The 25,997-nt window shown below is 41.8% G+C and overlaps 1 protein-coding gene across 4 annotated transcripts in view; it reads left to right on the top strand.

The window, feature by feature from the left end:
- adamtsl5 (ADAMTS like 5) overlaps positions 1-25,997 on the top strand; it is a 201,009-nt gene that overhangs the window by 148,326 nt on the left and 26,686 nt on the right. For all 4 annotated transcript variants that reach the window (XM_061975081.2, XM_061975078.2, XM_061975077.2 and 1 more), the window contains 3 exons: positions 14,072-14,158; positions 14,691-14,854; positions 22,320-22,527. In XM_061975081.2, the coding sequence (XP_061831065.1) occupies positions 14,072-14,158; positions 14,691-14,854; positions 22,320-22,527 (459 nt within the window). The remainder of the gene's footprint in view (positions 1-14,071; positions 14,159-14,690; positions 14,855-22,319; positions 22,528-25,997) is intronic.

The raw sequence follows: 25,997 nt of genomic DNA, 5'->3' as shown, positions 1-25,997 counted from the left end.
CCGGCTGTGTTATCCGGCACACCAGTCAGGGGGTGCATTCTACGGCGGGGGTGCGTTGTCCGGCACAACACCTGCTGCAATACACCGCTTCCCACCTACAGCTTTCTTCTTTGCTGTCTCCATTGTTCATTGAACAAATTGCAAAAGATTCACCAACACAGATGTCCAGAATACTGTAGAATTTTGCGATGAAAACAGACGACTTAATAGCTGGCCACCATGCTGTCCCAAAATGTCCTCTACAATCCGTGACGTCATGCGCAGGCGTCATCATACCGAGACGTTTTCAGCAGGATATTTCGCGCAAAATTTAAAATTGCACTTTAGTATTGCCATGTGTTGCAATGTTAAGATTTCATCATTGATATATAAACTATCAGACTGCGTGGTCGGTAGTAGTGGGTTTCAGTAGGCCTTTAATCTCGTTATATGCAAATATAATGACAATAAAGTCCATTCTATTCTATTCTAAGTTCAAGGAAGAAAGCCAACCTACCAGACCTTAGGGATATCCATCATACCTGTCAACCTTCTTGTTTATGAGAGCAGCTCCTCTATCGCAAATACTGCAGATCTCAAACAAAGTGGATGTGTGACACAAAATTTAGTTTCCATGTCAGATCGACACGCTGCTTCAGAGTGGGGCTGAATTTTCCCCCAGGGATCAATATGGTATCTATCTATTTATCTAAAGGGGTCATATTGTATGGCCTTGTGGTTAGAATGTCCGCCCTGAAACTGGGAGGTCATGAGTTCAAACCCCGGCTGAATCATACCAAAGACCACAAAAAATGGGACCCATTGCCTCCCTGCTGGGCACTCAGCATCAAGGGTTGGAATTGGGCGTTAAATCACCAAATGATTCCCGAGTGCGGTGCACGGTGCTGCTCACTGCTCCCCTCACCTTCCAGGGGGTGAACATGGGGATGGGTCAAATGCAGAAGACACATTTCACCACACCTAGTGTGTGGGTGACAATCATTGGAACTTTAACTTTATTATGATTTTTTTTTGTTCTACATTTAAAACATCTTCTTGTGGTCTACATAACATTTATTGTTATGTTTTACAGACCAGACCATCTTCACACCGCTTTCTGACCTTCAGTACGCGCCGTTTTGTGGGCGGGTCTTATTAACATGCCTCCACTTCAAATGCGTCTTCCCCACCTCTACTTGGTTGTAGTTTGAGAACTTTATGCTACTACCGTATTTTCCGCACCATTAGCCGCACCTAAAAACCACAAATTTACTCAAAAGCTGACAGTGCGGCTTTTAACCCGGTGCGCTTTATATATGGATAAATATTAAGATTCATTTTCATAAAGTTTCGGTCTCGTAACTACGGTAAACAGCCGCCATCTTTTTTCCCGGTAGAACAGGAAGCGCTTCTTCTTCTACGCAAGCAACCGCCAAGGTAAGCACCCGCCCCCATAGAACAGGAAGCGCTTCTTCTTCTACTGTAAGCAACCACCCGCCCGCGTAGAAGAAGAAAAAGAGCGCGGATATTACCGTACGTTTCATTTCCTGTTTACATCTGTAAAGACCACAAAATGGCTCCTACTAAGCGACAAGGATCCGGTTCATGAAAAGACGCAATCTCTCCATCCTCACACGGATTACTATTTCACAGCAACTGATATTCCTGTGAACCGCACTGTGGATACAACGGGAGCACGTACGGTGAATATTCGCACCACAGGGAATGAGAATTCGTCCTTCACTGTGGTTCTAGCTTGCCATGCTAATGGCCTGAAACTTCCACCCATGGTGATATTCAAAAGGAAGACCTTGCCAAAAGAGACCTTTCCAGCCGGCGTCATCATAAAAGCTAACTCGAAGGGATGGATGGATGAAGAAAAGATGAGCGAGTGGTTAAGGGAAGTTTACGCGAAGAGGCCGGGTGGCTTTTTTCACGCAGCTCCGTCCATGTTGATATACGACTCCATGCGCGCCCACATCCCAGATGGTGTCAAAAAACAAGTGAAGCACACAAATACAACACTCGCCGTCATTCCGGGTGGATTAACCAAAGAACTCCAACCGCTGGATATTGGTGTCAACAGGGCATTCAAATCACGACTGCGAACGGCGTGGGAACAATGGATGACCGAAGGCGAACACACCTTCACTAAGACAGGCAGACAGCGCCGGACGACATACGCCAACATTTGCCAGTGGATCGTAAATGCCTGGGCAGATATTTCGGTCACAACTGTGGTCCGAGCTTTCCGGAAGGCAGGATTCACGGAACTGCTGAACAGTGACACTGACTCCGATGACTTCGACGAGACGGAACCGGCCATTTTGGATCCCACATTTGCCCAACTTTTCAATTCGGACACCGAAGACGAAGAATTCGAAGGATTTACGAATGAAGAATAACTTCAGAAGGTGAGCGCTATGTTTATTTTGTGTGTTGTGACATTAACGTTCGAGCAACATTATGTTGCTATTGCTCTGCACTATTTTGAATTTTACTATGTTTGTGATTGCACATTTGCGTACATTTTGGGACAGAGTTGTTAGAACGCTGGTTTTTAATATATTATTAAAGTTTGACTGACCTATCTGACTGTTTTTTTGACATTCCCTTTAGCGCAGCGTAGGCGCGGCTTATAGTCCGGGGCGGCTTATAGGTGGACAAAGTTTTGAAATATGCCATTCATTGAAGGTGCGGCTAATAATCCGGTGCGCCTTATAGTGCGGAAAATACGGTATGTTTTAGAAATGGCAGCAGCAGAGGATGCTTGTGCATGTACGAGCCAGTCTGCGCCACAACAAGAGAATAGCAAAAAAATAATGGTTTATTGGCTACAGCGCGGACTACAACGGCAGATGCGCGCAAGGCGCTCTGATTACAGTTCTACCATATTTGGATAATCCGCTGACATCACACACGGCAAAAACGTCACAAAAGGAGCAAATTCCAAACAGCCCATTGAGCGGAAGTTGGAAGAAAGGCAAGTTTATTTTATAAATATCTTTGCAATGGCTCCCCGGTTTGATTTATGCAGATCCCAAATACACTCTAGCAGGCACCAATAGGTAAGAAACATTGTTTTTGCATAATAGGGCCCCTTTAAACAAAGAGGAGATGCGCTCACCAACAAAAACACTCAAGCCTCCATCTGCAGCTGCAAGCAGAAAGCTAGTAATCCTTGCATTCAGGAATTACGTCAGCTTTCCGGTTAGATGCTCAAATAGATGTTATAATACGTTTATATAAAATACCTATACACAAGTTTTGAAACCACCATGCACTGAGACCGCAGAAAGTCAACCGCAAAGTGGCGAGCGAACACTGTACAAAGGGTCCTCGTTAAGCTTGCTGAACGCCATTTACGTGGGTTAGATTAGATAGTTCAGTGGATTGTGATGCTGCCTCGTGTTGCAAGGCACATGAGATTAAGTCCTGGTTAGGGATTCTACTACATTTTTAAAAATTAGTGGTGATAAAAAATCCCGTATTTTTCGCTATTTTCCGTATTTTGAACTGTCTATATTGAATCAGAATCAAAATCAGAATTGTTTTTATTGCCATTGTTTTAAAACGGCAATGTTCCCTCTAATTTTCCATATGCGTGAGCAAACGCAAAAACTCCTTGAGCATTCAGTGGAGCACATGTGAGCGACGTCACACTGTGGCCACACCAGCAGCACACCTGTCCCAAACCTGACTAAATAACAAGTTAAATGTTTGATTATTATAATCAAATGACAGCAGTCATTTCCATGGGATTATTTTGTAATACAAGTGTTTTGGCCCTCTTACAATGACAGTAACACAACATATTGTTTTTCATGAGCTGTGTACTAGTATTGTATGTCTAGGTGGGGGTCCTGCTTTGGAAATAATTTGTACCCCTTTCCGATATTGCATTTAGTTCCCACTAAAACATTCACATGTTGCACAATGAGATGTAAACATGGGATCATGTGTACATTCATGTCACTGTCTGTTTATAAAATATATCTTTATTAGTGTTTCTTTAAGATAATATTATTTCATGGTTAATATTTATAAATTAAGAAAAAAAACATTTTATTTTTCACTAAAGAAGGGTTCGGTGAATGCGCATATGAAACTGGTGGGGTTCGGTACGTCCAACAAGGTTAAGAACCAGAGGTGTGGACTCGAGTCACATGACTTGGACTCGAGTCAGACTCGAGTCATGAATTTGATGACTTTAGACTCGACTTGACAAAATGTAAAAAGACTTGCAACTCGACTTAGACTTTAACATCAATGACTTGTGACTTCACTTGGACTTGAGCCTTTTGAATTGACATGACTTGACATGACTTGCTACTTTCCCCAAAACCCAAAGATGAAAAAGTTATTCGGGAGCGCTCCGTATTTTTCATTGTGTACTTGTCTATCAGCGTTGCGTGTGTCAGCTGGTGTGGTCTCAGTACAACAGCCAATCAAATTAGATCTACTTTGTTTTCATCACACAGCATTCATCCAATCAAATTGCAGGACAACCAACGAAGAAGACATGTCCAAACCACACGCCAGTGAACAAAAAATGATACCTAAAATAATTTTGTTTGGGTATAAAAATTACGAGGTGGTCAACACAAAACGGTTTGCAGTATGCAACACATGCGGTTCCAAAATTACTGATGGAAAGGCAACAACTTCCAACTTCGTCCGGCATTTGAAGTTGCACAAAGAACGGTAAGTTTTGAATGTAAGATAACGTTTATTGGCTAAGTAACGTGACTTTTATTTGCTGTGTAGTTAAATCAGTGAGGCTGTAAACTCACTGCTAACGTTATAACGTTATTGCAAACACGGGAATCTGTTGCAGTTCACTACCTTATTCATACTTTTTGTTCAGTGATTAATTTAAGCAGGGTTACGTTAGTCAATATATCACACGTAACGTTAGACGGCGGTCAGCAGCACCGCGTATTTTAGCCACCTAAAAAAAGACAAAAATAGTCAAATAAAGGTCAGTTAAAATGTATACTATATTATGAATATGTGTACCGTTTTAGCTAGCTTTCTGACATACTGTTGGTTGTTTACCTCAGTGGTCCCCAACCACCGGGCCGCGGCCCGGTACTGGTCCGTGGATCGATTGGTATCGGGCCGCACAAGAAAAAAATTTTTTAATCTTTTTTTAATTAAATCAACATAAAAAACACAAGATACACTTACAAGTAGTGCACCAACCCAAAACAACTCTCTCCCCCCTTTTGTTCTGGGCATTGAACATGAAGACTCTTCCTTCACTGTTCCGAGTGGCCATGAGAGTCTTGGCAGTGCCTGCCTCCAGTGCTCCAGTGGAGCGAGTTTTCAGCCATGGTGGCATCATACTACGCCCCCATCGTGCACAAATGACTGACAGACTCTTGGCTAATTTGGTCTTTTGCAAATGCAATGCAGCATAGGGCCCTGACATATAAAAAGTACAACTTTTTTGTTATGTTCACGTATATGTCATGTTTTTTCAATGTTAACACTTTTGTACAAATAAGTACATTTGCACTTTGTTTGTTCTGTAAAGGAATGAGTTAATGTTTAAAATGACTGGTTAATAGTGCTATTATAAAGTGCAATGTCAGCACAATTTTCTTTCCTGCAATTTAAAATGCACTTGTTTTAATAAATAAATACAGCGTTTGAAAAGCATACACAATCTGTGTTAATATATTAGTCTGTGGTTAAAAGGACTTGAAAGGACTCGAAACTCAAAATGCAGGACTTAGGACTTGACTTCAGACTTTCCAGTCTTGACTTTGGACTTGACTCGGGGCTTGCCTGTCTTGACTCGGGACTTGACTCGGACTTGAGGGCAAAGACTTGAGACTTACTTGTGACTTGCAAAACAATGACTTGGTCCCACCTCTGTTAAGAACCACTGGTTTAATAACTTACCTGAATTTGGCGTTTTTCCTACTGGGGGCGTCAGGGTCGGTCAGGGCCAAAGTGTAAAGCTTACTGGGGTCGCATGATGCTCGTTCCTTTTCTCTCTGTCTTTTGCGTTTTCCCGCAATAATGTGCCAATCCCCTGTCCCATCTTCAGTCTTCGTACAATTCCAACAGCTTTCAAATGACTTTTCTGCTGAATGTGACGCTTGAGGTACCGGTAACTTCCATTCAGTCCACATTTTTCCCTCGGAAAACTAATTTGCTACTTTAGCTTCGCGGCATGTTTTGCAGAGTAGACCCTTCTCACTCGAAAAAGAAAAAATCTCACCCAGTTTCACCGCTTGTTCTTCTATTTGAACATACTCCGACAGCCATTCCATCTTAAAAGAACCGCATTTCTTTTTTACAATGGCTTGGTCGCTGCCCGTTCGTTTCGCCATGATAAGGGGTTAGCATTTGCGTCTCGTAACTCGGCTGCACTGTTGTTAGCTAGCTAACCTGCACGGCGCGAATGGGCGGGGTTCATATGCAAGCACTGTCAAATTGTTAATGCTATTGTCAATTTCAATAGTGTCAATGCTATGATTGGCTGTGTAGCGTAAGTGAACCGAATCGTATCATTGGCTGGACACCTGTCACTCACTGAGTTACGTTGCAAAATGGTACAGAAAACCAAAATTATTATTATTATTAGGGCCCGCAATGGCCCATTGCAAAAGGACTCCCGAAGGGACATAAGGACCTATTGTTTTTCTAAGGTTTTATTATTAGGGACCGCAATGTCCCTTTGGGACAGAGGACCCTATTGTATTTCGTGCGTTTTATTATTATTATTATTCCGCCGCCTCTTTGAGCTGTAATTTGACCCCCTTAACATGCTTCAAAACTCACCATATTTGACACACACATCAGGACTGGCAAAAATTGCGATCCAATAAAAAAAAAACCAAACCCCAAAACTCAAAATTGCGCTCTAGCGCCCCCTAGGAAAAAACACAGACAAAACTGCTCCTAGGAAGAAAACTCACACAAAACTGCCTGTAACTTCCAGTAGAATGCCTTAGAGACATGAAACAAAACCCTCTATGTAGGTCTCACTTAGACCTACATTTCATATATTGACAACCCCCCTCAAAAATCAAAAAGAAGTTTGCAATTCCCCCTTCAAAACAAAGGTTTTGTAAAAACTGGTCACCTTTTTTCAAACATTATCTCCTCTGAGCGCGTTTGTCGTGTCGGCTTCAAACTAGCACAGGAGAGAGACTGAACCCTTCTGATTAAAAGTTGACCAAAGAGTTTTAATTACTGCTCCGGTTTGGATTTTATGTGCCGTCAAAGTCGGTCCCGTCCATCGCTGCTTGCAGCTTTAATTATTATTATTCTTTATTCTTTCTTTATTCTTCCGCCGCCTCTTTGAGCACTAATTTGACCCACTTAACATGCTTCAAAACTCACCATATTTGACCCACACATCAGGACCTGCGAAAATTGCCTTTTAATAAAAAAACCAAACCCCAAAACTCAAAATTGCGCTCTAGCGCCCCCTAGGAAGAAAACAAAACTAGACTGCCTGTAACTCCCACTACAAAGGTCGGAGAGACATGAAACAAAAACCTGTATGTAGGTCTGACTTACATCTACCTTTCATAATCGTACATTGTCGGGCTAAAACCTACAGGAAGTTGGCAATTCCCCCTTCAAGACAAAAAAGTACTAAAAAAAGTCACTTTTGCCTCTTTGAGCTGTAATTTGACCCCCTTAACATGCTTCAAAACTCACCGAACTGAACACACACATCAGGACTGGCTAAAACTGTGATCTAATAAAAAAAACCTAACCTCAAATCTAAAAATTGTGCTCTACAGCAATTTTTGAATAAAACTGATAAAAAAAAATTACAAAACTGCCTGTTACTCCCACTGGGAAGGAAACAAATACCTCTATGTAGGTCTCACTTAGACCTACATTTCATAAATTGACAACCCCCAACAAAAATCAACAGGAAGTTTGCTATTCCCCCTTCAACACAACATTTTTGTAAAAACCCGTCCCCTTTCTTCAAACATTATCTCCTCTGAGCGCGTTTGTTGTTTCGCCTTCAAACTAACACAGGAGAGAGATTGAACCCTTCTGATTAAAAGTTGGTGAAAGAGTTGTGATACCTGCTCCGGTTTTGATTTTATGACCCTTCAAAGACCCGCTGCACTGATGCTCCTGCGGTGCTGTTTTTTTAAGATGGCTGCTCAAAAGCAGGAAGCACCAACGTGCCCACACAATGCAGACAAGGTAGGTACACTAGACAAAAGTCTTGGGACACTTCAGACTACAAGTAGACAAAAGTATTGGGACACTTAGGACTAGTTATTATTATTCTTCCGCAGCTTTGCGCACTACTTTGACCCCCTTAACATGCTTCAAAACTCACCAAATTTGACGCACACATAAAAAAACTCGAACAAAACTCTTTGGTAAAAATACCAAACCCCAAAACTCAAAATTGCGCTCTAGCGCCCCCTACCAAGTAAACTTGTTCTAACTCCCCGTACGAATGTCGCAGAGACATGAAACAAAAACCTCTATGTAGGTCTCACTTAGACTTAAATTGTATTAATTTATTTTCTCGGCCAAAAATCTACAGGAAGTTTGCTATTCCCCCTTCAACACTAAATTTTAGTAAAATCAGTCACTTTTGTCTCTTTCAGCTGTAATTTGACCCCCTTAACATGCTTCAAAACTCACCAAACTGAACGCACACATCAGGACTGGCAAAAACTGTGATCTAATGAAAAAACCTAACCCCAAATTCAACAATTGCGCTCTACAGAATTTTTTGAATAAAACGGAGAAAAAACTGCTCCTCGGAAGAAAACAATTACAAAACTGCCTGTAACTCCCACTGGGAAGGTCGGAGAGACATGAAACAAAAACCTCTCCGTAGGTCTCACTTAGACCTACATTTCATAAATTGACAACCCCCAGCAAAAATCAACAGGAAGTTTGCTATTCCCCCTTCAAAACAACATTTTTGTAAAAAACCGTCACCTTTCTTCAAACATTATCTCCTCTGAGCGCGTTTGTTGTTTCGGCTTCAAACTAACACAGGAGAGAGATTGAACCCTTCTGATTAAAAGAGGTGAAAGAGTTGTGATACCTGCTCCGGTTTTGATTTTATGACCCTTCAAAGACCCGCTGCACTGATGCTCCTGCGGTGCTGTTTTTTTAAGATGGCTGCTCAAAAGCAGGAAGCACCAACGTGCCCACACAATGCAGACAAGGTAGGTACACTAGACAAAAGTCTTGGGACACTTCAGACTACAAGTAGACAAAAGTATTGGGACACTTAGGACTAGCACCTGCCAAATACGCGGGCCCGACCAACGCTGCTTGCAGCTTTAATTATTATTGGTTTAATTGATTAGATAAGATTAGGACTAATATTAGATATTAATGAATATGTTTATGTTGAATTTTATTTTATGCGCTGCATGGATTTTCTTTTGCGCTGAGAATGTGCGAGCAGTGCGCGATTGCTCAAGCGCGCAGCTTAGAGGGAACATTGGAGAACGGGTTCACAAACTAGGAATGTTACTTGGTGCAATCGTGCAACATAAAACTCATATAACACAGAATAGAATAACATGTACTGTGTCTGTAAAGAAATTAGTGGAAGGATTCCCAGAAGAAAGTTGATGGAATAAAAATTAATGTTTTTCTTTATGTCTTTCTAAACACTTGTTTATATAATCTTTTAAAATATTATGTCTTTAAAGCAGGTATCCCTGCTAGCCTGGTTAACATTCTGGTAGCCAGGAAAGCTTCTGTTTTGTTCCACATATGAAAATATTTGCATTTGAAAATAGAGGAGATTTTTCAGAAAAAATAAAATAATGAAAAGAAATATTTTCCAGTCCAGGGGGAAAACCTGACCGCAAACTGCAGTGCAACTGTGTTAATTTACCTGTGTGTTTTTTTTTTTTTTAAACATGACTTTAATGGGTAGAGGTTTCCCGAGTGTTCCTGAGCATTTGTTTGATGGTTGTGTGCAGAGAAAAGTTATGTCTTTTCAGAATAAAAATAAAAATAATTAAGCAAAAACTTTCTACAATGACATTGATTACCTACATGTATGAGATAAAGAAGTTTGTGGTTAAAAGCTTAGACAGGTAGACTGCTCTCTTTGCTCAGACATTGAAAAATCCTCAAGGAAGTGATAAGCAGTGTTGGGTTAGTTACTGAAAAGCAGTAACTAGTTACAGTTACTAGTTACTTCATTTCAAAAGTAACTCAGTTACTAACTCAGTTACTTACACCAAAAAGTAATGCGTTACTGTGAAAAGTAACTATTTAGTTACTTCTTTTTTCCTTCTTTTTTAAAGCTCCAATTAATGCCCTTTTAGCCTTCATTTCAGTACTGTTATTGCACTGGAGAATAATACAATCTGTTGATCAACTTGACATGCATTTGCATCACTCAACTCTGCTAAGCCATGTGGTCTACATACAACACACAAAGGCCAATGTGTTTCTGGCCAGAACAAATTGACAAAACTATTTTAAATAGCTGCAACATAACATACATAAGTAACAAACAGCATAATAACAGCATAGATGTAAACCAAGAAAGGCACACACTACATACACAAAGTCTAACCAGGCATTTTCTTCCTCAAGTAATTCTTATACAAAATCATGTCTGAAACCCAGAACACTCTACACATTTCCCCAGTTTTAGTTTAGAGATAAGGAAAGATTGGCCTGGCCCACTAGGATCCCTCTTTATGTTTGTGAACTTTATAGTCTATACATTTAGAGTGATGTGATAATCAAACACTCTAGAAGTCTAGAATGAAAGAGTATATAAGAGAATTGACAGCAACGTTCCCTCTCAGGAGCGCGCATGTGCAATTGCGCACTGCTCAAGCGTCCTCTGCGCACGGCAAATCTATGCCATGCACAAAATCAAATAAAAAAATAAGCGCATAACAATTTTCGACACGACACGGACACGACAGAGAAAACCGTTTTCGTCATCATTGTTCAAATATTGTAACGTCTGTCGAGACGCTTTGAGGACATGAATTCCATCCAACACTTTACTGAGCAAAACTCTTTACTGTCGGCCATAAACACATCACCAAAACATTAGTAAAAAAAATGATATCTAGCAAAACTGGTCATTTTCTGCAGTACAAACCAGACCAAAAGCAACTTTGTTATATCAACAGCAGCCGCTCGCTCTCTCACGTGCGCCAACACTTGCACATATGGCACTTAGCCAGTGATGCGTTTACAGCCACACAAAAAGTCGGACAACTCCAACACCACACATAAAGTGTCATTCCAGGTTGTTACACTATGATTTACCAATCAAATGTGTGCTTATTCTAGTGTCATTTATTAGGAATCTTAATTTATAAATATTAATCATTAAATGCTGTTAGTATATTAAATAAATACTAATAAAAATATATTTTTTACAAACAGGAAGTTGCAGGAATGTACACATGATCCCCTGCTTACATCTCATTGTGCAACATGTGAATGTTTTAATGGGAACTAAATGCAATGTCTGAAAGGGGTACAAATTATTTCCAAAGCAGGACCTCCACCCAGACAAACAATACAAGTACACAGTTCATGAAAAACAATATTTTTTGTTATTGTCATTATAAGTGGGCCTAAACACTTATATTAGAAATGGAAATGACTGCTGTCATTTGATTATAATAATAAGAGAATGTTGTCTGTCTATCTGTGTTGGCCCTGTGATGAGGTGGGGACTTGTCCAGGGTGTACCCTGCCTTCCGCCCGAATGCAGCTGAGATAGGCTCCAGCGACCCCGAAAGGGACAAGCGGTAGAAAATGGATGGATGGATGGAGATGTAAGTTGTTATTTAGTGAGGTTTGGGACAAGTGTGCTGCTGGTGTAGCCACAGTGTGCACGTCTAAAGTTGCTCACATGGACTCCACTCAATGCTCAGGGACTTTTTGCGTTTGCTCACACATGAACAATTAGAGGGAACATTGATTGACAGAGTGTGTACCTTCAGCGGTGAATGGTGGTGGTGGTGGAGGTGAAGTGGCATCAGAGTCTCTGTCTCTCTTTACTAGCTTCGTCGAAGCATGTTGCTATGTAGCTTGTTTCAGCAGATTTGAATTGCTGTTTTAGGCAGTAGATGGCATCTTTGATCCAAAGCACAATTTACATTTAACTAAAATGTTATTTTCTTTGTGCTCGACAAAAGAAAAGTAGTGAAAATATCTCCATGTTAGCAAACTCGACTTCTGGCTCCGCCATGATCAGACACGCCCCCCCCCCCCCCCCCTCGCTCCCCACACTCACACTCCGACACACCCACACAGAGCGCATGTCTCTCTCTCTTCTCCGGCTTGTGACACAAGAAGAATCAGAATGACACAGCAGCCCTCCGATAAAACACACTTTATACTACATAAAAAGTAACGTAAAATAACGCAGTAACGCATCATGTAGTAACGGTAACGGAGTTACTGAATATAAAAAAATAACGCGTTAGATTACTAGTTACCGCCGAAACTAACGGCGTTACAGTAACGCGTTACTTTGTAACGCGTTAGTCCCAACACTGGTGATAAGTAAGTTGGATGCTCTGGTCTTGTTATTTCTGTTCATTACACGTTAATAACTTAAAAACCATAAAACGTTAATAACTTAAAAAACGTTAAAAACTTCAAAAACGTTAATAACTTAAAACGTTAATAACTTAAAAACCGTAACAGTACAAACAAATTGAACAAGTCCGGGGCTATTTTGACGTAGTTGGGGACTAAGTATGGTTAATAACACCTTCATTACACGTTAATAACTTCAAAACCATAAAACATTAATAACTTAAAACCATAAAATGGTAATAACTTAAAAAACGTTAACTTAAAAAACGTTAACTTAAAAACCGTAACAACACACACAAATGGAACACGTCCGGGGCTATTTTGACATAGTTGGGGACTAAGTATGGTTAATAACACCTTCATTACACGTTAATAACTTAAAAACCATAAAACGTTAACTTAAAAACCATAAAACGTTAATAACTTAAAAATCGTTAATAACTTAAAAACCATAACAGCACAAACGAATGGAACAAGTCCGGGGCTATTTTGACATAGTTGGGGACTAAGTATGGTTAATAACACCTTCATTACACGTTAATAACTTAAAAACCATAAAACGTTAACTTAAAAACCATAAAACGTTAATAACTTAAAAATCGTTAATAACTTAAAAACCATAACAGCACAAACGAATGGAACAAGTCCGGGGCTATTTTGACATAGTTGGGGACTAAGTATGGTTAATAACACCTTCATTACACGTTAATAACTTCAAAACCATAAAACATTAATAACTTAAAACCATAAAATGGTAATAACTTAAAAAACGTTAACTTAAAAAACGTTAATAACTTAAAAACCGTAACAACACAAACGAATGGAACAAGTCCGGGGCTATTTTGACATAGTTGGGGACTAAGTATGGTTAATAACACCTTCATTACACGTTAATAACTTAAAAACCATAAAACGTTAACTTAAAAACCATAAAACGTTAATAACTTAAAAATCGTTAATAACTTAAAAACCATAACAGCACAAACGAATGGAACAAGTCCGGGGCTATTTTGACATAGTTGGGGACTAAGTATGGTTAATAACACCTTCATTACACGTTAATAACTTCAAAACCATAAAACATTAATAACTTAAAACCATAAAATGGTAATAACTTAAAAAACGTTAACTTAAAAAACGTTAATAACTTAAAAACCGCAACAACACAAACGAATGGAACAAGTCCGGGGCTATTTTGACATAGTTGGGGACTAAGTATGGTTAATAACACCTTCATTACACGTTAATAACTTAAAAACCATAAAACGTTAACTTAAAAACCATAAAACGTTAATAACTTAAAAATCGTTAATAACTTAAAAACCATAACAGCACAAACGAATGGAACAAGTCCGGGGCTATTTTGACATAGTTGGGGACTAAGTATGGTTTATAACACCTTCATTACACATTTTATGGTTTTTAAGTTATTAACGTTTTTTAAGTTAACATTTATGGTTTTTAAGTTAACGTTTTTTACTTTGCACTGAAAGGTGATTCAAGCCTTTAACGAGTATGTGTGTGGTTCTGTTGGCAGGTGGACCTTTTGGATACAATGAAGTAGCCAAGATACCAGCTGGAGCCACTCACATCCGAGTCACGGAAAACAGCAGGAATTATCTCGGTAGGATCACGGACACACACACACACGGGCCACCTGGTCTTTTTGTGCGTATCAATTTCGTGTTACCGGCTCAATGGCTACAATTGGAAGTCCAACATGTCACATCAGTTTTTCCTAGCCTTGCTTTTACTTCCTCTCCCCAGAGACAAAAAGGGCTCAACAGTCCTGTCTGGTTGCTGGATGTTGTGTGTGTTTTCCAGGCAACATACCCATCGACCTCTATTTTTATCTTGTTTATGAGACCAAAATAAAACCGATTGAGTAATAGTGGACACTGTGGTCTTGAGGCGGACACATGTTAAAAGCTCTATCAAAGCAGGTGAAGTCCTTGTTTCCATTATAAGTCATGGAAAATCCCTTTGAGCACTGAGTTGAGACCACTGCCTTTTATGGTCATTTGGCTTATTTCGTTCTTGAAAGTGCCCCCAAATCCCTTCTCTTTCCTACTTTGTTGTGAACCACTGATACAGAACATTTGATGAAGTTGACATGATCAACTCACACGCAATAAAACCTTTTTCTATGAATGTAGCTCTCCAGAATGGTCGTGCCCAGTTTGTCATCAACGGTAACTGGAAAATCAGCATCCCGGGGGAATACAGTGTGGCTGGCACCAAACTTCTGTATCGGCGGTCAGCTGACACCTGGGAGAGCTTTGAAGTCCCAGGTCCAACCCAGGAAGATTTACGTCTAATGGTAAGACCTCCTAAAGCCCAGGTGTCAAACTTAAGGCCCCCTGCAGACCCCTGTTGAAGACCTCTGGTTTAGATATTATTTTAACATTCTTGCTGGTGATAGACTCATCTGCTTCAGTATGGTGCAGACTAGCAGTGCTACGCTCAATTGCTTCACCAAGTTGGCGACACACTCGATCGTGTTTTACATGATTTCTTTTTTTAATCAATGAATATGATCTGCTTCTTTTTCTCAACACTGTCATCCACTCTAACTGTATTATTATCCATGGTTGGAAAACAAAATTAGACACATCTCTAGCTGTAAACCAGTGGTGTCCAAATTACGGCCCACGGGCCAAGTGCGGCCCATCGACATTTACAATTTGGCCCGTGAGACGGCACGAGTTCAATGAGCGCTTTCATACAATATACAAATAGACAGGGGTCTAATAGCTGCCATTTTGTTGCCCTCTGGTGGCCAATAAAAGTAACTAATTGACATCTATGTGTGTATGCTTGTGTGTGTGCATTTACTTGTATGACCTAATCCAAACAACCTTCCCTAGTCATGGTGCAGATAAAACTAATTCAACCAGCACAACATGGTCACACAAAACAACATGCTCATTGAACTATTATTAAAAATATACAATCAGCATAAAAAAAAAAATCTAAACTACACAGATTTAAATCGATTAAAAGGGATGATGGGAAAATGCAAAAACACTCTCGCTGTTACGGTGGGGTTGCATGTTAATGCGCGGATCGTTTCCCCAAGATGCAGACGGAACTGCAGTGTGCAGGTAGGAAAATTATTTATTCTTCATAAATCAGACAGGAACTACAAATAAACAAAACAAGCGCGCCGATAGCACGGGAAGCTATGGAAAAGCTTAGCATAGAAACAGGAATCAAGAGGTATACCATTGTAACTTGTTGTATAACGCAAACAAAACAGCCAGACTGAGTGTGTCGAAAAGCAGGAATAAATAGCTCTCTGATTAGTGCCCGGGAGCAGGTGAGCGTCCCGAACACTAATCAGAGGCAGGTGAAAACAATCAGCACCCATGGCAACCAAGAGACACAAACCCAGGGGTGCTGAAACTGAACTAAGGGAGTCTTACACTAACAAAACATGATCCGGGCAACGAATCATCACACTCTCCACACTTAACCATGTTTGGCACATTTAAGCTGCTTGATGTTTCTGATTAATTAAAAAACTTTAAAGCATACTTGCCAACCCTCCCAAATTTTCCGGGAGCGACCCCAAAGGGAATAAGCGGTAGAAAATGGATGGATGGATGGACTCCCAAATTTCAGTGCCTCTCCCGAAAATCTCCCGGGACAACCATTCTCCCGAATTTCTCCCGATTTCCAACCGGACTTAAGACACGCCCCCTCCAGGTCTGTGCAGAGTGAGGACAGCCTGTCGTCACGTCCGCTTTTCCTCCATATAAACAGCGTGCCGGCCCAGTCACGTTATAACATCTACGGCTTTTGGAGAGTGCACAACTACACAACAAGAAGGAGACGAAGACGAGTGACAGAGTAGAACGAGGATGGACAATTCAACCCTAAACTCACTCCTCTCCTGCAAATTAAATTTCACAGATGCTGCCTGTAATTGAGTGATCTAAGTTGTTTGTTGCCATCTCCTGGTGAATGTTGGGTATAGTGTTCTGTGGTTACTTTTTGGTTGGCCAACGGTTTACGTTGTATTGCACACCCTGACTGCAGGTGTGGGAGTCGGTTCTGAAGTATGAAGTAAAGAGACGTAACTTCATCACCTCGCCTGGTTATTGACTCCAACCCAGAATATTGCACTGCCCATACCTATGCTCCTTCAAAGGCTGTGCTACTGGCTGCAAAGCATTGCACTTTCAAATACAACAATGAATATGTGTGTGTATATGTGTAAATAAATGAACACTGAAATTCAAGTATTTATTTTATTTATATGTATATATATATATATATATATATATATATGTGTAGCTAGAATTCACTGAAAGTCAAGTATTTATTTTATTTATATATATAAAAAATACTTGAATTTCACTGAATTCTAGCTATAAATATACTTCTCCTCCCTTAACCCCGCCAACCTCGACCCCCTCCCAATCTCCTGAATTCGGAGGTCTCAAGGTTGGCAAGTATGCTTTAAAGAGGTTGTCACGGAAGTAAAGAAACATCGGTCTATTTTCACAGTCTTAATAACAAATTATAATATTTATTAATTATGTATATTATATTATATATATATATATATATATATATATATATACATATTTATATATATATACTGTCATGATCCGTTACCCGGATCATGGCATGATTTATGTTGGTTATGTTTCTGGTTTTAGTCGGTTTCCTGGGTGCACCCTCTTTCCCTGTTTATTGTTGGTTTCCATGGGCACTGATTCTCCTCACCTGTCTTAGTTTTGCAATTAGTGTTTCCACCAGGTGTTTTGGCTAATCACTCCCCTTTATAGTTTCTTGTCACCCAGCAGTAAGGGCTGGGTCAATATTTGCAATAGGTAACATTTACGTCCTCCTGTTTTTGCTCCTCGCTCTTTATATTATTCTGCCGACCAGAATCCCGTTTTTTTCACCCTTGGTGACATTTTGGTTTTTGTTTAGCTCCACGCTTGCTACGTCCTCAGTTTTGTATTTTTGTCCTGCCTTTTATTTATTAAATATACTTAAATCTTACCTGCACGCCGCTCCTGCTTGTCTTCTGCCTTGGAAGGAACACACCAGCGCAGCTACGCGTCCCCGCAGACGTAACAATATACACTATATATACACTCATATAGTGTATATATACAGGTTATAGGTTATAGGTTATAGCTGCATCGCTCGCGGCTCGTCATATATTTAACGTTAATCCGTGATTTCACCGAGCATTTCACTGACGGTGAGCAGCCTGACGCTGCTTCATTAACACCGCCGCTGTTTGACTCGTGGCCCGGGGCAGACGCACGTAGTAACAGTCACGTGTTTTCATACCGACGAGCTAACGTGTCCAGGTTATAACCATGTTGTCAATAAACACACATGGACTGAAGCTAAATTGTCCACTGTCCACTGCAGCATTTGAATGCAATGAAAATAATAAAATCTGAGCCAACCAGCTGTTAAAATGTTGTCCAGGTTAATGTTTTGGCCATTAAAGGCCCTTCATTTCAAGATTTCAACTGTGATCGGGCTTTAAACAGGTGGCTGACCTGTTCAGATGAGTGTAACTGCTACTGGTCAAATAATGTGAAATAGCATTTGATTTTACATGTATGCAATGCCATTTAAATGTAATTATAGATAATAATAATAATAAATACTGTGTAGTGTTGTAAATAGTCAACGGGAAGGATTTTAGTAAGATATAAGCCATGAGCACTACACAGCCAGAAAAAAACCTAGGCAGGACAAGTAAAAATATTGGGGCAAGTAGATTTGAGAAGTCGGGCAAGTAGAAAAAACCTTAACGTTGAACCCTGCATGTGTTGAGCTGCTGCCACTTAAGGTTAGACGGCACTGTACATAGAGCGGTTCTGCTCGTTAGTAATACATTCTAATGTTGGATGTTCACTCCTTCACACAGATGAGTATAGAAAAATATTTTCAACGGCCGAAAAGGGCTCGACTTGGAGAGGAGGTAGGCCTATAGTCCGGACCACAGGTGCGACCTGTTCAGCAGCAGCAGGAGGAGGAGGAGGAGGAGGAGGAGGTTGACTGACTGTGGCAGGACACCTCTGCCTCTGTTTCACTTCATGTTGCTGGTAAATAATATGGTTGTAGTAGTAGGCTAAAGTTAAATTATTTAGTATTCACTAATTAAAGGGGCAGAGCTTTAAGAGACATTTTAGCGTTTATATTTTATAAGATATATTTTTTGTAAGAACCACAATTAATAAATATATTTTAGTGAATCACTAATTGTTCAAATCTGTATATAAATATGTACATAAAATGTTGTAATTATATTCCAACTCCGCGTTCTTCTCGGTCATCGCCGCTGCCGCCACCAGCCCCTGACCACACCACCACAAATAGATGCCTGTCCTGTGGGAAACACTGTACATACATACATACATACATACATACATACATATATATATATATATATATATATATATATATACTGTATATACATACATATAGTTACTTTGCATGCAGTCAGCTTTCGGCCCCCGGACGAAAGGTTTGGACACCACTGCAGCTAACGCTAGCGAGTAAGCCCAGATGTTTTGGTCAGATCTTACGAGTTTCACTGTTGCATTTTCTACACTAACTAACGGCAAGGATTTTTGGAACTCCAGTTTTTGCTTGCAACTTAAAGCATAACAATTAGGTTGGAAACAGCTCCAATTCAAAATACTTCTAAGTTGGGGCACTCTTAAGTTGAGGTACGACTCTACATAAAATATAGACTCTTGGCATTTATGCTGCTAACATGCTCATGCTAAGAATGTGATTCAACAAAAAAAATTGTAATTCAAGAATAAACAAATAGCATACAAAATATTTGTGTGTGGGTTCGAGCCTGGGTTCATGCATTGCTGGCAAGCGTGAGATGACCACTGTTACACACCACGGCAACACCGCTCTATAAAAGTATATTTTAGAATTTTTTTGCGCAATCTGAGTTGAGTTATTAATAATAACAAGATATAAAAAACAACAACAAAGTATTCAACCCAGCCGATAGTGTCTTGTTTTGGAGTATTTATGTTTTTTCACATAATATGTCCGAAAAAGTTCCCAACCAATCATGTTCTAACTAAATGCAACTGGACTAGCGTAATGAACCAGGAAGTGTGAATGCAGCCTTGGCAAACAACAATTTTAAAAACAAGATCAGTGATCAATGAAGTGGAAACATCAACAAACGGTCAACTATATGATTATTTAAGTACTGAATGATAAATGACAAATGTTTCAACTCAGTGTTTCTTAACCCTAGAAGGCTGCCAAAAAATATCGGTTTCATAGCTAGGGTCCGTAAGGGCCGCAGCAGTACTCAGTTGTAATACATTTGTCCACCATTCATGGCAGTAATGACCATTTCAGACAGTAAAAGTCTCGAGCTAAAGTCAACGAAAAGTTTCTTACATAATTGTGTGTAAATTTATTTTTCTTCAGTTATTTGTGAGTCCCTTCTTAAGCAGTATATTTGGTTTGTACTTCTTTTTATAATCAGCCTGACCTAAGCCTAAGGATTATGTCCATCCATCCATCCATCTTCTTCCGCTTATCCGAGGTCGGGTCGCGGGGGCAGCAGCCTAAGCAGGGAAGCCCAGACTTCCCTCTCCTCAGCCACTTTGTCCAGCTCTTCCTGTGGGACCCCGAGGCGTTCCCAGGCCAGCCGGGAGACATAGTCTTCCCAACGTGTCCTGGGTCTTCCCCGCGGCCTCCTACCGGTCGGACGTGCCCTAAACACCTCCCTAGGGAGGCGTTCGGGTGGCATCCTGACCAGATGCCCGAACCACCTCATCTGGCTCCTCTCGATGTGGAGGAGCAGCGGCTTTACTTTCAGCTCCCCCCAGATGGCAGAGCTTCTCACCCTATCTCTAAGGGAGAGCCCCGCCACCCGGCGGAGGAAACTCATTTCGGCCGCTTGTACCCGTGATCTTGTTCTTTCGGTCATAACCCAAAGCTCATGATCTAGCTCGGTCTAGCTCCAGCCTATCTTACCGATTGTATTGTACCATATGTCCCGGCAAGAAATCTGCGTTCAAAGAACTCCGGCTTATTAGTGATTCCCAGAGCCCAAAAAAAGTCTGCGGGCTATAGAGCGTTTTCTATTCGGGCTCCAGCACTATGGAATGCCCTCCCGGTAACAATTAGAGATGCTACCTCAGTAGAAACATTTAAGTCCCATCTCAAAACTCATTTGTATACTCTAGCCTTTGAATAGCCCCCCTTTTTTAGACCAGTTGATCTGCCGTTTCTTTTCTTTTCTCCTCTGCTCCCCCCTATCCCTTGTGGAGGGGAAGACACACAGATCCGTTGGCCATGGATGGGGTGCTGGCTGTCCGGGGTCGGGACCCGGGGTGGACCGCTCGCCTGTATATTGGTTGGGAACATCTCTGCGCTGCTGACCCGTCTCCGCTCGGGATGGTTTCCTGCTGACCCCACTGTGGACTGGACTCTTACTGTTATGCTGGATCCACTATGGACTGGACTCTCACAATATTATGTTAGACCCACTCGACATCCATTGCATTCGGTCTCCCTAGAGGGGGGGGGTTACCCACATATGCGGTCCTCTCCAAGGTTTTTCATAGTCATTCACATCGACGTCCCACTGGGGTGAGTTTTTCCTTGCCCTTATGTGGGCTATACCGAGGATGTCGTTGTGGCTTGTGCAGCCCTTTGAGACACTTGTGATTTAGGGCTATATAAATAAACATTGATTGATTGATTGATTGATTGATGACCATAGGTGAGGATGGGAACGTAGATCGACCGGTAAATTGAGAGCTTTGCCTTCCGGCTCAGCTCCTTCTTCACCACAACGGATCGATACAGCGTCCGCATTACTGAAGACGCCGCACCGATCCGCCTGTCGATCTCACGATCCACTCTTCCCTCACTCGTGAACAAGACTCCGAGGTACTTGAACTCCTCCACTTGGGGCAAGATCTCCTCCCCAACCCGGAGATGGCACTCCACCCTTTTCCGGGCGAGAACCATGGACTCGGACTTGGAGGTGCTGATTCTCATCCCAGTCGCTTCACACTCGGCTGCGAACCGATCCAGCGAGAGCTGAAGATCCTGGCCAGATGAAGCCATCAGGACCACATCATCTGCAAAAAGCAGAGACCTAATCCTGCAGCCACCAAACCAGATCCCCTCAACGCCTTGACTGCGCCTAGAAATTCTGTCCATAAAAGTTATGAACAGAATCGGTGACAAAGGGCAGCCTTGGCGGAGTCCAACCCTCACTGGAAACGTGTCCGACTTACTGCCGGCAATGCGGACCAAGCTCTGGCACTGAGCATACAGGGAGCGGACTGCCACAATCAGACAGTCCGATACCCCGTACTCCCTGAGCACTCCCCACAGGACTTCCCGAGGGACACGGTCGAATGCCTTCTCCAAGTCCACAAAACACGTGTAGACTGGTTGGGCAAACTCCCATGCACCCTCAAGGACCCTGCCGAGAGTATAAAGCTGGTCCACAGTTCCACGTCCTGATCGTGGAAAGGATTATGTATTAAATAAATAATAGTCTTTGTGATTAACACATGAGTTCATAACATTTGACGTACAATTATTGAATACGATTAAAATGAAGAGTAAGGTTAATAATTTAGGGCCTCTCTGCAGTGGAAAAGTTATAAAACGTTTTTCTGGTCATTTATAAATAAAGTTGATTTGATTACAGTAAAGCACACAACATGTGATGTCTATTGCAGTCTATAAAAGGAAAACCTTGCCTTGTTTCATCTTACTGACTATACAAACTTTGTGTGCAGGTTTTGGCCACAGACAAAAACCCAGGGATTGAGTACGAGTACTGGTTACCGCCAGACCAGTACGACCTCCACCATGGGAGGAGAAGCCCACTACGTCAGACTCACCTCTCTGCCAGCTACCTACCCCGGGAACAACTAACCACCACGACAACAACTACCACGACTATCACTACTCGGCCTCCCCAAGTCACCACACGTCCCAACTGGTGTAAGCTTTTTTTATTCTTCACTCAAGTAAGAAAAGGAAAGTAACTAATAACTTTACTCAATTACAGTGGAACCTGTTTAATTGGTACTGTTTATGTCAACAACCCGTGTCGACCAACTCATCAAGTCCTGGGTCACTGCGTTCTACTTCTTACTAAAATGTGTCTGCTTGAAGGAGAACTGCACTTTTTGGGGAATTTTGCCTATTGTTCACAACCCTTATGAGATACAAGACGACAAAAGGTTTTGCTTTTTTTTTGGCAATCTGACCTGTAAAAATTGCCTCTAACTTGGCCTATCAAATGGATTTGAATTCTGTAACAATAATGCATTTTGATGATGCAACCTAGTCATGTTCCACAAAATGTACCAGACTTTATTGTGTAACTATTTTTTTTAATATTACTTGCACTACAACTGTAGTTGGAGTTTGTTTGTGTGTGCGTGTGAGAGACAGACACTAGAGATGCGCGGTTTGCGGACACAACCGCGGAGTCCGCGGATTATCCGTGGATCGGGCGGATGAAATTAAAAAAAATAAGATTTTATCCGCGCGCGGGTCGGGTCGGGTGGATTAATTAGATATATATATATATATATATATATATATTTTTTTTTTTTTTTTTTTTGCGGGTGGCAGTTAAACCAATTGGGAAATATATATACATAGTTAAATGTTGTTACCCACATACGAAAAACGAGCAGGCACCTGCTGCATATGCCACAACAGAAGAAAAAAAAAGAAAAGAGATGGACACTTTTACGGAGCGGAGAAGGGACGCCTCGCCGGGGTCCGGGACCGAGGCCCCTTCCCCCGAGAGGGCCCCACCGGGAGCCGTAGCTGAGGCGATCCGCGAGAAGGGCCCGACGCACGTCCAGGGTCACTACCGCGCCCACCGCACCGACACCCCGCCTCGTCCGCCTTCGCCGCGGCCGGCGTCACGCGCAGCAGGTAAGCAGCTTACCTGCCCGCCACCCCCGTGGCCGGGGGCTCGTAACAGGGGTCACTCCGCGCGCTCCGCCCGCGCAGCTTACCTGCCCGCCACCCCTGTTGCCGGGGGCGCGTAACAGGGGTCACTCCGCGCGCAGTGCGCTCACGAAAGGGGTGGGGCTCACCCTGGTTGATATAGAGAGCAGGACGGTGGCCATGGAAGTCGGAACCCGCTAAGGAGTGTGTAACAACCCACCTGCCGAATCAACTAGCCCTGAAAATGGATGGCGCTGGAGCGTCGGGCCCATATACCCGTCCGTCGCCGGCAGCGAGACGCGCTTGGAGGTGCGCTTAGCGCGGCTCCCATATGATTGCGCACTGGTGTGCGTCTGGGTCGTGACAGCGTGGCACGCGAAAGTCTGTGCTGCGTTGGATCAGTCTCCTTTCTTTAACAGGCAAAAGCTTTATAACCTCAGTGAGGTTATAAAGCGTGCGCACCAAACACGAAGCAAGGCCATGGTGCAGGAGAACAAAGGACTTCTTTCATTTAAGGTTTGTAATAAACCATCAAACTCATTCGTTAAAAGGACTCTATAGTAATATAAAGCGAATTTTTCTGGACATTATCATGCAAGAAAAGTTTATTTTTGGGACCGCGATCACCGCGTAATGATTTTTAAAGGTTGCATGACAAACATTTAACTGTCCCATGTGATCAGCCAGTGCGATTGGAAATCCATGCTCAATTATTGCCTCCGTAAATAAAACTTCGGCATTTATCACATCCAAAGAATCTGTTTGGGCGACGAAAAACGTTGAAAGTTTTCCACTTGTATCGCTAGCAACGGCATTAGACTTGTGTTTTTTTGTCCCAACGTGGTCTTTTGCATCCCTAATTCCTCCGTGTCCGATCGAAAAATCTTGTCTGCACAAGGTGCAATTCGCGTAGTTTTCACCCTTTTTTTTTTTTTTAATTAATGAAAAACCCGGAATAGGTTGATGAAAACCGTACGAATTACGGGAAAACCGGAGTAGTTGGCAGGCTCACTAATGCCTTGCATCATCTATATTAGATCGGGCGGATGGCGGGCGGGTGCAGTTCTGATCAAACGTTACATCGGGTGGATGGCGGATGGTTGACGACTTTCTGACGCGGTTGCGGATGAAATAAATTGCCTATCCGCGCATCTCTAACAGACACAGACACACTACTACAGCATGTACTTCAAAAGATGCACATTTTACTGTATCTTATGACATTATAATAATTTAATGTTAGCATATCCACAGCTAAAACATAAGAAAACATCAACTTACCGCAAAATGTTTTCTCTTGTTAGAAATGGAACTATTATAGGCTGAAATGTGAACATTTCTACTGACACAAATGACATAGCTGTTATTTTTCTTCGTTTTTAAGTAAACATTGACTCGTCTGTCGCCATGCCACTTTTTACAGTGTGTAATTTGAGTGCCACCATGTGACTGCCAGGCTCCGTTTAATTGGTGAAGTCAATTCAAACGTCCCCAGTGCTTATGTTAGATCAAATCAAATCAAATCAACTTTATTTATAGAGCACATTTAAAATTTACCACAGGGGTAGCCAAAGTGCTGTACAATGAACAGGTTAAAAGATAAAACGAGTACCGAGCAAACACAACACAACACAAACAGAACACGATAAAAAAATAAATAATTAAAATAGAATTAATAAAAACATAAAAACAGGATCACAGCAGGTGTATTATGGGGCGCCATTGCAGGATGGATATCACTCAGTGTTAAAAGCCATGGAATAAAAGTATGTTTTTAAGAGAGATTTAAAAACAGGAAGAGAGGAGGCTTGTCTAACACTCAGGGGTAGGTCGTTCCAGAGCTTGGGAGCAGCAACGGCGAAAGCTCTGTCACCTCTAAGCTTCAGCCTTGTGTCAGGGACCGTCAACAGCAGCTGATCGGCTGATCTTAAGGATCGGGTGGGGCAGTAAGGCTGAAGGAGGTCGGAGAGATAGGTTGGCGCGAGGTTGTTTAGACATTTAAAAACAAATAAAAGGAGTTTAAAATGTATTCGGTAACGCACAGGGAGCCAGTGAAGGGACGCTAAAATAGGGGTGATGTGCTCACGTCTGCGGGTCTGTGTTAGCAGACGAGCAGCAGAGTTCTGCACGAGCTGCAGGCGGGCGAGGGAGGCCTGGCTAATGCCAACATACAGGGCATTACAATAATCAAGACGAGTCGAGATAAAAGCGTGGATTAATTTCTCAAGATCATGTCTTGATAGAAGCGGTTTCACTTTCGCTATTTGGCGTAATTGATAAAAGCTTTTTTGAACGACGCTGCTGATTTGTTTTTCGAATTTAAAATCTGAGTCAAACTTTACCCCCAGGTTTGTGACAGAGTCGCTGAGATACGGGGTCAGAGTGCCGAGGTCAACGTTGGGGGAGGGAGAGCGACTTGGACCGAACAACATAACTTCTGTTTTATCTTCATTTAGGCTCAGGAAGTTAGCTGAAAGCCAGACTTTGATGTCGTGCAGGCAGTC

This window comes from Nerophis lumbriciformis, linkage group LG15 (genome assembly GCF_033978685.3).
Source record: "Nerophis lumbriciformis linkage group LG15, RoL_Nlum_v2.1, whole genome shotgun sequence".
In the NCBI taxonomy this organism is placed as follows: Eukaryota; Metazoa; Chordata; class Actinopteri; order Syngnathiformes; family Syngnathidae; genus Nerophis; species Nerophis lumbriciformis.
Note: the sequence above shows the minus strand (reverse complement) of the source record. Positions and strands in the feature narration are given on the sequence as shown.